General features: G+C 47.8%; 1 protein-coding gene across 6 annotated transcripts in view; it reads left to right on the top strand.

Moving 5' to 3' along the window:
* Positions 1-15,052, top strand: part of DAB1 (DAB adaptor protein 1) — a 784,414-nt gene that overhangs the window by 722,186 nt on the left and 47,176 nt on the right. For all 6 annotated transcript variants that reach the window (XM_032839738.1, XM_032839737.1, XM_032839734.1 and 3 more), the window contains one exon: positions 3,750-3,809. In XM_032839738.1, the coding sequence (XP_032695629.1) occupies positions 3,750-3,809 (60 nt within the window). The remainder of the gene's footprint in view (positions 1-3,749; positions 3,810-15,052) is intronic.

The raw sequence follows: 15,052 nt of genomic DNA, 5'->3' as shown, positions 1-15,052 counted from the left end.
GCTTCCTAAGAATGTCATCAGTATCCAATGCTCTTCAAGATGTCTCACGATGATGCATTAAGTGCAGTAGAACCTGACTCGCCTGCCGCCTCCTGTCGGAGAGCCTAGTGGAAAGTTGCCACCTCTCCTGATTGCTACTTACAACTCCCGCGTGAGGGAAGGAGAGACTCTTGAGTAAATGTAACCTCTCTTTGAGGATCAGTAGTCTCATTTCCCAAACCAGATTAAGAATAATAATGGTCTTCCTTTTTTGCATGCGTCAGAAAAAGTTATCCGTCATCTTTTTACAAACAACACAGAACCTTGAGGCACAAGGGTTTTTATGCCTCACTTAACGTTGACCCTCGCAATAATTCAGGAGGATAAGAATAGCTACGATGACTATCGTTTTAAACCATAAGAAAATCAAGTCGTCCGATTCAAGGGCCGGGCCCGAGGCCAGAGCCTCCGCTTCTAAACCCGGCATTCCGTATCGAGTTAACAACTTCCTGCCAGCAAGACGGCGGCCTTCCACGCGGGCACTTTTCACGTTCTTTGGTTTGAAAAATCATTTTTAATCACCCGTGATGTATCAAGTATTGTTGTTTTAAGATGATAAGCCTCTGCTTACATCACTCAACCCTTAAACCGCCTCTCTAACACTATTAGGATGTTACTGAGCTGAAAGCGTCTTCTGTGCTTATGGTGGTTCCCGTATAACTTCCACAGTAATTCCACATCTGTTAACTCCTTCATTAAAATCGCAGTTCTGTATGGAGCACCTAGTGTGTGCCAGGCACGTAGAGATGGAATGGACCGCGGCATGGTCCCGACCCTCCGGGACTTTCTAGGCACCCCCTTGCATGCCTCCGACAGCTAGATGAGAAGACTGAGGTTCAGAGAACAAAGGGACCCTCTCAGATCACACAGCCTGTGGCAGAGCCGGAATCAGGAGCCAGCTCTCCCGCTTTCGTTTGGTTCAGAACCATTCTCGCTCATTCTGCAGTGTCATGTTAGGAAATGGTCTACAGGCAGATGCGACCAGGCAGGCAGCGAGGAGAACAGGGACCAGGCTCTCTCTGGCTTTCACCCCTCAGGCACTGCTGCCAGTGTTCTGCCCTTAGCACATGCCTGGTAAATGTTTGGTGCTTAAACATTGCGTAACCGGTATTTACCGATGGGGAAACAGGTAGTGAACTATTCCGCCCGGCCCCAGCTTAGAACTGCAGTGTGGTTTGACAGCTCCCGTATAAGATACAGCACATTTTATGCTCACGGGAGTAGCCCGATTTCTTTCCCACCTCCCCCGAATAAGACAAGCTCCATTCCTTCGGGTGCCATACCCAGCTTGTTCTCCATCACTGTCCCGGGCAGTGCACAGAGCATGACGCGTAATGGGCACTTGGCCGCTTTGAATTTTTTTAGTGGAAGATCGTACCAGAGGTTAAGGGTACAGAGGAAGGCTCCCACCAGGTATAGAGCCAGGCGAGGCTCCCAAGAAGACATCCCAGCAGATATAAATCTTAAAGGACAAACAGGCAGATTGATATCTCACCCATGGGAGAGCCGGGCAGCCAAGCTTTTTCAATTATGCACAGTTTGGGTTTATCCGTCCTGCCGCTTCTCCGTTTGCAGGGATAATTGAGAGTCAGCCGTGGTTCAGCTTGCTAAGTGCTCATAGTGAGCCGTGAATTACGGGACACAGAAATGTTGTTCATTTGGCTCAGGAAAGGGTGAGCTAGTAAAAATACAAGTGCGGGCTGGTAATTTATTGGCCCTTGTTAGCAAGGACTCGGTAGGCATTCTTAGAGGATTCTTTTCAGATGGGGGCCCGTTAATCAGGAGCAAAGAAACTATATTCTTCATTGATGACCAGCGAGCTGAGGTTTGCAAGAGCAGCTCAGAAAGTGCATCTCCAAAAAAAGAAAAAAAGAAAGTGCATCTCCGTGCTCCCTTGTTGTCCTCTTTTCTGCAAGAATGCGCACAGCCTTCTGAGAGTATGGTAGTGATGTCCAAGGAAAAGATGCCATCAGAACAGCTACAGGGATGGGGTACTGGCGTGGATGGGGGCTGAGATGCAGCTGTCTGTACAGTGGAGTAGTTAAAAAGCAGAGCGCCAGGATTCCGACTCGGGCAGCCCTGCTCACCTGCAGGAGCCCCTCTGGGCTTTCTTCTCCTCCTCTGCACCACGGGGGCAGTTGTCATACTTACCCAACTGACTGGTCCCAAGAATTACATGAGAATACGTGTAAACACAAACATTCAGAACAGTGCCTGGCACACAGAAGGCACCCTGTCCATGTGAATTCATGCCGTTAGTCATAAACGTCTCATCTGGCGGCCAGAAAGAGCTGGGTTTGAATCTCATCACTTAACTAGCTTGCAAGCTTTGGAAGGGTTTCCCTAACATCTCTGAGCCTCTCTTTCTACTATGTAAAGTGAAGATTCTGATACCAAGTTCTTAGGATTATTATAAGGGTTTTAAGTTGAGCTGATGAGAGTTCAGATAGAAAGGGGGACTCGAGGATGGAGCTGAAATTCCTCCTCCTTCTCCTCAGTGGTAGAGTTGGCTGGTCCAAGCCTAAGAGATACTTTTTCTGTTTCCTCACTGTTGCCCACATTTCTGATGATACATTTACCCTGAAGACATTTACCCAATGCCTACTGAGCTGTAGGCACCATGCCAGCTCTTAAGGAGCTCCCAATCTGATGAAAAGAGACACATTTGTAAAGTCACGATAGGCTGAGGCTACAGGCCATTGGAAGTGTGAGCTGTGCTGTGTTGGGAAGTGCGAGTGATTGCTTGCAAGCCGGAAGGTTTTGGTGTAAAGCCCTTGATTGACTCATTAGAAAAGTATTCAACATATCTATGGTTGTTGGTATTACAGAATACATTCTTATACTTACATGAGGTGTCAGGAGTGAAAGAAGCTACCATCCTAAGACTTCACAGGATTATAGCTCCCAATAGTTTATATTTACCTTCTCCTTTCTCCTTTGATCCCCACAATAACCCACCCGAGAAGAGAGCCAAGAGCACCCATCTTATAACCATGAAGCCCAGAGGAGCTAAGTAGCCTGCTCAGGGCGGTGCAGTTACCAAGTGGCCCAGTAGTGAGACCAGACGGACAAGTCAGAGGAAAGAGGGAGGGAAGAAGATGTAGATAGATTTTCAAAAGCAACTGAAATTTTCCAGATTCTCGTCTTACGTGTTTCATGCCACTGATGGCCCCTTTTCTTGGAAAAAACGTTTGTGACTATCACATGGTTTATCTACAATCCCAGCAGAAGCCATTCTTAATACTGAGAACTTGATATTTGCCATATTTTGAATAACCTGGCTCTTAGTCTTTGCACCAAGCAACTTAAGCTCAGCTGCACACTCATTTTAATCGCTTTGCACGAGTCAGATCACCTTCCTGGGTCCCATTTCTGTCCTTGGTAAAACGAGGATTATTTCTGCCACCCCGTGAGCCCTGGGGTCTCCGCAGCCCCCTGTTCTGTGATTCTGGGAGGAGCCCAGTGGCAGAGAGCCTCTGCAAACATTTATGAAGTGGTCCACATGCTCCTCCCTCACCCAGCTGTCCCCAGGGAAGGAGCCTGGCCTGCTGTCCCTACAATCCCAGCAGCCCCTTTGATTTGGGACCCTTAGGCCTCAGGGGCCGTTCTCTTCCACACCCAGCCAGCTTGGAGTTGAAATGGGGTTGCTTTGTTCTTCGAAAGTGGAATAGCAAAGTGTTTTAATGGTGTCGAATTTGATATTTCCACAGGTTCCCACCAGCCAAAAGAAGGAAGGTGTTTATGATGTGCCAAAAAGTCAACCTGTAAGTGTAAGTACACTTTCTCTCTTCTGCCAGGTTCGCATAACCTGCCTTCTTAAGGAACTGTGTCTACCAGCTAAGGAAAGGAACACCTCTTCTGGATATAAGTGTCACAACGGGTAGAGCTCTGCCGGGGTCTCCATGCCAAGGACTCCTCAGTGAGTCGGAGAGAAGGAGGCATAAGGCAGAAACTGTGGGCTGAGGAAGGGGGGCCAGTCTGGACCTGGGTCTGGCCCTATGAGCGGCAGTGAGTTGAATTGTGCAAACCACTATGTCTGAAGGCCTCAAGGTCTCAGGTTTCAGGTCTCAAGTGTGTGATGCCAAAAGTCTCCCACCAAAGACTTCATTATACCTGGGAAGATGGGGGCAGTGTCTTGATCCTGGGATGAGGGTCAGCCATCCAATTTGACAAGTCTCAGAGGGACAGTCAGAGAGGTGGCCAGGGCCTTTGTGGTGTATGTGGGTCCAGCCAGTGGACAGACCACTATAAAAAAAGGCAATGTATAGTGCAAAGAACTCTCCGCTACCTCTAGACCCCAGCAGCTGGAGGGACCTCTGTAAACGGGAAGTTGCAAGCTCTGTGACACTGCCTCATGCCACTGCTAGGCCAGGCCTGTGTGTATGACCTCTGGTTGGCACTCAGAAGGTAGCTTCTGTCCACAACTTGGGAGCACCGAGAAACTTTTGCTCAGGGGGACATGTGACTTGGCCATGGTCCTTGTGAAAAGAACTAGGGTATTTAGTCACTGTTGATCTCAGCTTAATAATGGATAGAAAAAGCACAGGCTGTGAAGACAGACCCTTAGAAATTCCAGCTCTGACCCTAATAGGACGGTTGTGAGGCTGAATGATGCTATCTGGGACATTGGTTTTGGTCCTGGGCCCCACCCTGTGAGAGACATGAAAGGCACCCCTGCATGTTTCAAGGTCAGATCGATAGGGCAGTTTGAATCCCCATTCCCAGGGAGGCCGCAGAAGGACCTAGAAATGCTTGGCCTAGAGAAAAGAAACCATAAACTTGGAGATGGGAGCACCAAGGGCCACTGGATGGAAGAGGGAGGACGCTGTTCTGTGTTGGCTGGTTCATGGAACTGAGACCAGTGAGGGGTCCTACAAGAAGGCTACCTTCAGCCTAGAGGGAGAATGACCTTCCTGAATGGTGGTCAGAGCTGTTAAGGGTGGAAATGCTGGCATATATGGGAGTGAGCTCCCCATCACTGGAGCTGTGTGAGCAGAGGCTAGAGGATGACTGGTCAGAAAGACTACGGGGGATTCAAATGTGGAGTGGGTAGAGGGTGAAGACAAGCTCTGTTGTCCCTTCCAAACCTGAGCTGCTGTCCTCTCGAGTTGAAAGTCTTTCTGGGTTCCTACCCTCCCCTGTCCTCACTCCCCTTTTACCTGGTGAAATTTCTTCCTGTCGACGTCCATTCCTTACCCACTATCTTGCAACTGCCATACCCCACCTAACTACTGCTTGCAGTGGTTAGATTTTGCAAAAAGCATATCTGAATGCATGGCCTTCTCAGAAACTTGAGTCTACAATGTAGTAGAGAATGTACCACAATGCTGTTTGGAGAAAAAGCCGTGTTTCTCCTTGAGGTCTCTGCATTTGTCAGACCTCCTTGTCAACTAGACACTGGTCTGTTTTCCATATTTCCATTTGGTTCAGCTCCCATCACACAGCTCCCCACAATTCAATTTGTGCCGGCCTAAATTGCCTCACTTGCCCCTAACAGGTTTAGATATATGAGGAAACATGCTCCATTTGCCGCCTTGGTTTTTCTGAATTTATTAACAGTCTGTCCACACCATCTCCATGCTTAGTAGGTTTAAAAAAAAAAAAAAAAATCCAAGCTCCTTAGCCTGCCATACACAATACTCTGATGCTGGCCTCAGCCCGTACCTCTGGTCTACCTCCGTCCTGACCGCCCTCTCCCCGCCCATCCTGCTCTCCTGCACTCTGCAGCCTCCTGAAGGAGCCGCATCCTCCCCTAACATCCCAGCTTAGCTTCAGGCCCTGGGGGCCCAGGGAGACTTTCTGGTTTTCTGCTCTACCCAGTGTCAGCGGATCACCCCTCCCTCTGTGCTCCACTCCATATCATTCCTCTGTTTTAAGAGCACTTAGCACACAGCATTGAAACTCTTCTCCTTGCCCATCACTTCCAGGAGCTTCTCCAGGTCCCTGAACTACCAGAAGCAAGCCTAGGGTCCAGCACATAGAAGCTGGGCATGACACAGCCATGCTAGGAGTGTTTCATAAACATACAAACAACTCTGCCCTATAGAAGAAATTGATGAAAACCCTGCTTTCTTTTAAAGGGAATTAATTTCCTCTTTTTCGGACGCTGAAATAGGCATTAAGTAAAGATGCTAAGGTTTTTCTTGGGAACTCTCTGGGCTGCCTGAGTGGCCTGCAGAAGCTCCCAGACCTCTGTTCCCAACAGAGTCCTAGAAGCATCTGGGTGAATTCTGGCTTTTCCATAAACAGTTTCCACATTTTTAAAAGCCGAAGAGAGGTCACAAGTCAAAAGCACCAAGGCAGGTGCTTGCATTTGGAATCCCAATTCCTGCTCTTACAACCTGTGGGACTTCTCATAAGTTCCCTTGTTTCTGTGCCTCATTGTTCTCATCTACCAAAAAGAGTCACTGAACCCAACTTACTAAATGGTTTTGAGGAGAAGATAGCATATGTGTTGGAAACTTGATCCCACTTGCCTAAACTTCTTAGAGGTCCTTTAAATATCCCACATCCCTCCCTGTTCTGGGACCTTCCTGTCCTCTAGGCTGGCCTCTATGGACCCGCCTCTCTGGTGAGTGCGTACTCTTAGGATGCCTCTGTGCTCTGAATATCCCTGCTGTCAGCTTGCTGTTTGCTCCTTCGCTACCTGCTCCTTAGCCAGAAGCACAAGTAAACCAAAGACAACCAAATTGTGCTTATTAAGCAGCTTCCGGGCCGTTTGGGGCCTTCCACAGGTTTCCCACAAGAAAGGAAACTGCCCTGTGGTCGTTGCTCTAGATACCCCTGGGTTTCTTCTTCCTTGGGTCCAGGTCTGCCCAGAGCCGAGTAGGAGACTCAGTATGAGGCGGTCACTGGGGCAAACCACGAATCAGCCCCAGAGGAAATGGCCTGATCTTCAGCATCAGACCTGGGTATGCTCTCATCCGGGCCACGTACCAAGGGTCTTTGAGTATCGTTTTACATCTCTAAACCTCCGTGTCATCATCTGTAAAGAGAAAGTAGTGCCTGCCTTGTAGCTTTGTTTGGAGGCTTTATGTAAAACCCTTAACAGGGGCTATGGATTAGATTAAATGAGAACATTTCAGAGTGTTGCCCTTACAAGTAATGTGCCAGCAAAGCAGGGGATTGCGAGTGTGCTAGGTAATTGCACACCTCCTCCGGGAAGCCTTCTTTGCCCCAAAGTAATAAACCACCGCCCACCCCACACCGGGAGACCTCTCTGTTCCTCTTTGCCATGACCATGATCACAATGCGTTACTTTTTCTTAATGAATCCACATGAGCCATTGACTTTGATTTTCTTAAGGGCCTTGGGTTTGGGGTTAGTAACAGTACCTGCCTTAAAATGTTTGTGTTAAGGACTAAATGAGCTGAAGGATGTGAATCAGTGCGGGGCTTGGTGCAGAGGAGGGATTAAACGGTGTGAGCTATTCTATTCTGTTTGCTTCTCTTACTTTTCTATGAGCTCCTTGAGGACAGGAATCACTTTTATTCAACACTCCCTCTAAAGTTACTCCTCTGGGGAGTTGGGATCTCTTTGAGCTTTTGATGGTAGACCCTTTCCCCATGAAAAGACAAAACAGAACCAAAAAACCCACACGTGTGCGCATGGAAATTTTTGTGGGCCATGGAGCCAGTGGGATGTTTGACTGCAGCTCCAAAACGTCTGTCATAGAGCTTAGTCCCTGGCTCCTTGTCACCTTCCATGGTCAGAGATCCCCTCACCAAGGTGTGACGTCAGGTGTATTGCACGATAGAGTTTGGCTCTGAAGTTAGAGTTCGTTGCATTTCTTGTGGGTCGTACCTACCTCAATGCTTCAAGTTATAGGACCGCAGTTTTGTCTTGATGAGCTGGGCTGCAGGTCCAGAGAGAAAGCCGATTTCCTCTCTTCATTCTCCTCCCCCAGCTTCCTGCATCCATGCTCTGGTTTACCCCACCAGACCCCGTAACCGTGGGGTGCTGAACTGTACCTGCACTTTCCTTGTTCCCCTTTCACAGGTAATATGCTTGGATGCTTTTGTTGGCTTGTTTTGATCCAAACCTATCATGCTCCCTTTTTTTAGCAGATTTGCTCTTAGGGTCATGCTATGCTCCCCTCCACCCTTTCCTAGGACTCAGAACCAGAAGAAGGGTTATTCCCACTCACTCCCGCAAATACACATTTCCTCTCCGCCTAGTCAAGGCAGCTGGTAGATTTGCACACAGGCTTGTTTATGTTTGTTTGTTTGTTTGTTTGTTTATGCCTGGGTCTCTGAACTCCCGATAGCACAGATGCTGACTGATAGGGAGTGTTAGCCGGCTAGAGAGACAGGAAGGAGGTTTCACTTGGGCAGAGCCTTGAAGGATGAACAGGATGTTGTAGGCCAAGTGCCTTCTGGGCATATCACTGAGGTCCTTGGGCTCCTGAGTTTCCACTGCCTCTACTTAGCAGCTCTTAGAACGGATGAATTTATCATCAGTCTCCTCAAGGAAACAAGGGACATGAAGGCAGTCTTCCTTTCTGCCAGCTGATAATGCTGCTCATGTTCTTTAGACAAACATCCTGGCCTCTCTGGGGCTGTCAGGAATGTGCAGTCCTGAGTGCGGAGGAAGGTGTCTGCTAAGCTGTCCATTACCACATCCATTATTCAGTGCTTTTTGCACTCTGTCAGCCTTTGAACATGATTCTGGTTCTGCAGGGGGACCTCAAGTGGAACAGTGCATTCCCAGGTTGCAGAAGTGCCTCTTTCAGACCCTGTTATGCCCCACAACCCTGAACTTGGTTGAGACTTAACCTTCATGGTCCACTGTTTCAATGACTCAGACCTAAACCATAGCGTGCCTCATGTCATTGTCACGTGAGAAACACCCAGCTCCTGTCTTCTCCCCTCCCCTCCTTCCCACCTCATGTAATATGCTTAAGGCTGAAAAAGAACGCTTCACCCCTTAATTGTCCAGTTTAAAACCCCATGTAGTTGTACTGAACATAAAAGTCTTTCTAATTATCAGTAATAACCAGTCAATGGATTCTAGCTGAACTTTCTTTGGCCTTCAAAAGAGAGACTCCAAAGTTTGACATAGTGGTAAACAGGAGGGACACACGCGTTGTCAAATTGATAAGTTACCATCAACATTCTTTTTTTGGGAGGGGGGTGGAAACATGGATTCAGAAATTTGAAGGAATGATCGGACTCCCCCTGAGCTGCCTTCCTCACTTTGGGCGTGATCTGTGCCAATCACTTCAAGTTTCTGAGACTCATTTTTCTGTTCTGCAAAGTAGAAATGACCACCATCCTATACCAACATCTTAGGGCTTTTGTGAGACTCAGGAAGCAACATGAGCATTTTCTGTGAGGATGAAGGGTTGCTTTCATGGACCCCAGGGGCGGAAAGATTGAGGGATAGTGTGTGTTAGTTGCCTCCAGTTGTTTCATAGGCTCTCCTAGGATTACAAAAAAAGGCTCAAGTTTTATAACAAGAGAGGGCACATCTGGGCTCAGTATAAGGAAAAAAAATGAGACCATCTGAGCTGATTTTTCAAAGGACAGGATAGTTCTCAAAGTAGTGAGGTCCCTAGGAGCATTCCAGCAGCAGGTGAATGTTTCTGTAGGGTCCTCATGCTATGAAGGTGAGTGCAGGAATGGATCTTAGAATTGCGCATCTGTCTGCATGTTCAGTTGCCCGCATGTTTATTACATCTGGTATTTACCTCATCATCTTCCTCCCACTTTCTCAGCTGCCAAGCCAGATACCCCAGAGGCCCCATTCCCATCTCCATCCTCCTCTTCCTGGCTTTCATTGCACAGCAATAAGTGGTGGCATTGCCCTATGAAGTCACTGCTCTGGCTGGAAACAAGTTTACCAAGCCTCATAATCAAGGCACCACACTGAACAAGCATTAGGCACAGAGTTGGTACTTAGAGGATCAGTTCCTCCTTTGTTTCCTTCTGGAGAGCTTGACATCTGCACTCTCCATCTGTCTGGTGTGTCTTGAAAAGGAACCATGCTGGGAGAAACTGCTAGAAACCCCAGTATCCGGATCTCCAGTCCAGGCCTCCCTTCATTCCCTTTCTCTGTGTCATAGCACCAGGCCACTGGGCACGCATGCTGAGAGTCTATGGGAACTTGGCTGGGGAAAAAGCAGGTTGACTTTATGGAGCACGTGCTGTGAGGGACAGGTAGCCTGGACTGTGGTTCCAGCCTGCCTTGTTTGGATCACAGCTGGGAGATCAGTTAACACATACGGAAGCTGAGGCTTCCAGAGGTCACATCGCTCACCCACAGTTACAAAGCTGGTAAGGGGCAGAGCCTGGAGATGAACCATTCGTTGTTCCGACTCAGGCACCCATACAATTTCCACTAAAACCTGTTGCCTTTAGGACTAAAGAAAATGCCAAGCCCCCATCTCCTCTTCCTCACTGTAGACAGAAATAGTACTCAGGCTGGTTTCTGACTTCCATTATTCATTGCTGCTGAGGCCAGTCCCCGGAGAGACTGTGAACACCCCTTTCCCCCTTTAACCCGAGTTCCATGAGGCATGCCTGTGTCTGACTCGTTCCAGACCCCTCACACTGCCAGTGCACTGTTTTCTTCATCCTGATGTTGAAAAAAATAATTGGGAACCCCAAAGAACAAGTCCCAGTGAAAGCTGCCTCCCTCTGAAAATCAGGGAGCTGCTCATTTGGCCTTCCCTGCCTCCCACCCACCAAACGCCTGTGTTTCTGTACAAGACCACTGTCCCCCAACGATCAGTATTCAGTTGATTTTGCTTGCCCTAGATTTTTTAAAAAGCTATTTTATTTATTCATTTATTAGTGTGAGCAAGTGAGAGAGCAGAACCACGGGGAGCAGCAGAGGGAGAAAGAGAAGCAGGCTTTCTGCTGAGCAGGGAGCCCCATGTGGGGCTCGATCCCAGGACCCTGGGATCATGACCTGAGTGGAAGGCTTAACCCGCGGAGCCACCCAGGCACCCCTTCCTTGCCCTAGATTTAATTCAGTTTCCCTGCTGCAAATGTAGGAAGAGTCAATCCATTGATGTGAAGCATTGCCTAAACTCTCTGGACAACTGTTCCTAACCAGCCCCCACCCCTCCACCCCCCACCCCCACCCCTCCACCCCCACCCCTGCCCATCCCCATCTCTCATGGCAAATAAATTTTCATTCACAATTCAGCAGTTGGTTTTTCCTTTAGTTTGAAATCTGGATCAAGATGTTTCATAATTGAATTAAATCTAGTCTGAACATTTGTCAGTTTCACTTCCTCATTAAGCACCACATTGTAGAGAAATGATAATCATCGGAGTGCAGTTAACATAGATGTCACACAAGAGGAGGTCTTCCTGAGCTAGGGGAGAGGAATCTGAATCTGCATATTCCCACGAAGGAAAAAGAAGTTGGCCCCATCTCACGTTTCTCAGGCAGGCTTTCTTATTGCAACACTTAGCAAAACCATCCTGAGATAGAATCCAAAATTCCTAGAATCTCAGAGTTAAGGAGAATGTGGAAAGCTGCTGGTTTAGCCTCCCCACCGGTGCAGGAATCCCTCCAGAACACTTGTGGTGAGCGCCAGTGAACATCCCTGCCTCTGGCCTTGGCCCCGTGCCTCCAGTCCCAGACCTTCAGGACTTGTAATCTCACTGCTCAGGTGCTGAAGAGTCCTTCTTTTCTTAGTTCCCTTACAACTTCTGTTCATTTATTGATTCCTTCATTCATCCCTTCGGCAAATACATACTAAGGACCTCCTACCTGGCAGAAAGTGTCCTACTCAGTAGAGATAGAGAGATGAATAAGGCTGGCTGCTTGAGAATCTTAATGGTCTCAGGAAGGGAGACTTATGCAAATAATTGCAATCGATGTAATCCAGGTGGTAAGAGGCCTTCTAGAAGATGCTATGGGAGCACAGTGGGGAGGCAGCACACTTTGCAGGAGGGAGTTCACAAGGTCTTCACCCAGGAGGTAGATAAAAGATGAGGGGAACTTGGCACTAGAGGAAGGTGGAACAGTATTCAGGAAGAAGGAGCTGAATGTTTAAAGGCACTGAAATGTGGGAAAACACACCATATCCCAGGGGCTGAGGAAGAGTGGGGTGGTGGGACCACAGGATGCCTTCAAGGGAGCAGGAGACTAGGTGCCAGGGGAACCCAGTGCCCATGAGAGAAGGGCCTGGAATGTGGTGCTCAGACACGGGGACTGGCTGGGAAGCCACTGAATGTTCTCAGGTGTGGAGTGGTGCTGTTGGAGTTGCGATTCTCACCGTCACTTTGGTGGCCTGCGGCAGGTGGCTTAAGCGGTTGGAGAGACTGTTAAGAAGCTAATGGGATTAACTCTGTGTATCCACCAGGATGAAGTCAGGAAAACAGAGCCCACGGGTGGTAATTTAATAGAGGGAATTTAATGTGGAGAACTTGTTACGAAGGTGTTAGAAGAGCTGCAGAGCCAAACAAGACAGTGGGGCAACCCAAGTTAGTAAGTCAGAAGTTGCTACCATCCCCAGGGCTGGAAGGACAAAGGGAGGGGCCCAGGCTGCCAGCAGGCCCTGCAGCTGTTGAGGGAGCGGTCTAGCAGGAGCGGGGCCTTGGCCAGCCCAGAGGGACGAGACGTCTGGTGGAAACAAACCATGCACTTGACTCCACCACTGCCAGAATCCTGCCTGAAGAGAGCCAGCAAGAAATTCAGTGCTTCTCCCTTCCTCCCACCATCCATCATCCAACTACCATCTCCTGTTGGCCAAGTCTAAGAGGAAATAGGTTGGCAAGGGAGCTCAGGCAATGGAGCGGACAGGGATCAGCCCCCTGTCATAGCACAGGGAGGGCAGGAATGGGTCTGAGGGCAAAGAGATCAAGGGATAGACAAGTAAGGACTACTGTGGGTCTAGACTGAGGGTGAGACCCTGCAGACCAGGAGAGGCACGGAGGTAGGGAGGTGTATAAATTTGAATGATGGGGTAGATCTGGAAAGATCTTGCTGATGTGGGGAGTGAGAGACACGCGATGTCTATGCTACCTCCAAAGTGGCCAGCTTGGGGAGGTCATGAACCAGGCAATAGGGCCCAAACGCTGGGTCTCCTCTTCTCCAGCACTGTCATTTATATCGTTCTGTTTTTTATGTCTCTAGATTCTAGGAGTGTTTGTAAGGTCAGCCTTTCCATCCTCTGTCTTCACTTTCTTGCCAAAGACAGTAGTCATCCCTTTCATCCCGCTCTCTGTTCTCAGTCCCTGACTCGCATTTTGTTGGTGTCACATTATCACTTAGAATGATATTTGGCTCTTTCTTCACGGTTTGGAAAACCGAGCTGTCATGAATGGAATCAAGCAGAGTTGTAGACAGCTCGCTGTTAAATCATTCCTGAAACTTGTTTTCTACAAATGCAAATGTGGAAGGGGATAAGTGCTTGCATAAGCAGTCGCCTGGCGTCCCGTTTGCTCAGTTGTGTGTTGGCAGTAATCATGTCTGGACAAAACAGGGATTGCTCCGTTGCTGTGTGCAGATACCTGCCACTGGGCCCCTAGAGGAATGGTCTTCAAGCTTTTAATAAAACCCCGGGACTTTTACTCAACTGAAATATCCCAGTAGCTTTATATGTAAACAGATCTAAGGGGAGTTGTGGCTGAAGCAGGGCTGGAGCCTCAAGGTCTACCCACCTGGAATTCTTTACTGAAGGACAGAAGCTTCTAGAAAGGAAGAGATCCAGAGAGAGGGTGATATGAAAACCACTGTCAAAAAAAATCCACTAGTTAATTCCATGGGTGGGAGAAATGGGGTGTTCAGAAGAAAAGATCCTTCATGTTCTTTTCCATTGGCATCTTTGTTATTCTATAAATGAATTCGTGAACACAGACCCTGAGCCTCCTCTTTGAGAGAGAGGAAAGCAGCAGAAAGAACACAAAATTTGAAGTTAATCAGAGCTTTATGCTTCTTAGCTGTACAATTAGGCAGGGTGCTTTATCTTTTGGATTGTTCTGAGTGACCGTTAGCAACATGGGCAGAGCACATGGCAGTCAACTTGGAATTACAGTTAGAGGTGTGAGCCTTTCAGCCCTGCTACTTAGGCCTTACATTTTCCTTCCTCAATTACAAGTTGTGTGAACCTGGATGGTCTGTTCATTCATAAAATGTAAGTACTGACTATGGTGCCTACCTCATAGAATTCTTCTGAGGACTGAATAAGAGGGTATAACATATAGATCAGCACCTGGCACATAGTAAGTGCTCAATAAATGTTAGCCATAATTATTATTATGAGCTATTACGGCCATAGGACTATACCAAGTGCTTCGAGAGACAGGAGGAGGAGTCAGACCCAGCCCAATCGCTAGGGGGCTTGTGGTCTATGGGTGGGAATAACTTTGGTATATAAGGGAGGGGTGAGAATGCCTTTTTTTTTTTTTTTTAATCTTATGTTACTCACCATAAAGTATATCATTAGTTTTTGATGTAGTGTTCCAAGATTCATTGTTTGCGTATAATATCCAGTGTTCCATGCAATACATGCCCTCCTTAATACCTATCATCGGGCTACCCCACTCCCCCACCCCCTCCCCTCTAAAACCCTCAGTTTCTCATAGTCCATAATCTCTCATGGTTCATCTCCCCCTCCGATCCCCCCTCCTTCATTTTTCCTTTCCTTCTCCTCATGTCCTCCATGCTATTCCTTATGTTCCACAAATAAGTGAAACCATATGGTAACTGACTTTCTCTGCTTGACTTATTTCACTCAGCTTAATCTCCTCCAGTTTCATCCGTGTTGATGCTAAAGTTGGGTATTCATCCTTTCTGATCGCTGAGTAATATTCCGTTGTATATATGGACCACATCTTCTTTATCCATTCTTCTCTTGAAGGGCATCTTTGTTTTTTCCACAGTTTGGCTAGTGTGGCCATTGCTGCTATGAATATTGGGGTGCATGTGGCCCTTCTTTTCACTACTTCTGTATCTTTGGGGTAAATACCCAATAGTGCAATTGCTAGGTCATAGGTAGCTCTATTTTTAACTTTATAAAGAATCTCCAGTTTTCCAAAGTAGCTGTAACACCTTG

Source organism: Lontra canadensis, unplaced genomic scaffold (assembly GCF_010015895.1).
Source record: "Lontra canadensis isolate GAN:19392208 unplaced genomic scaffold, GSC_riverotter_1.0 scaffold109, whole genome shotgun sequence".
NCBI lineage: Eukaryota > Metazoa > Chordata > Mammalia > Carnivora > Mustelidae > Lontra > Lontra canadensis.
The sequence above is the reverse complement of the archived record's forward strand: the minus strand, read 5'-3'. Positions and strand labels throughout refer to the sequence as shown.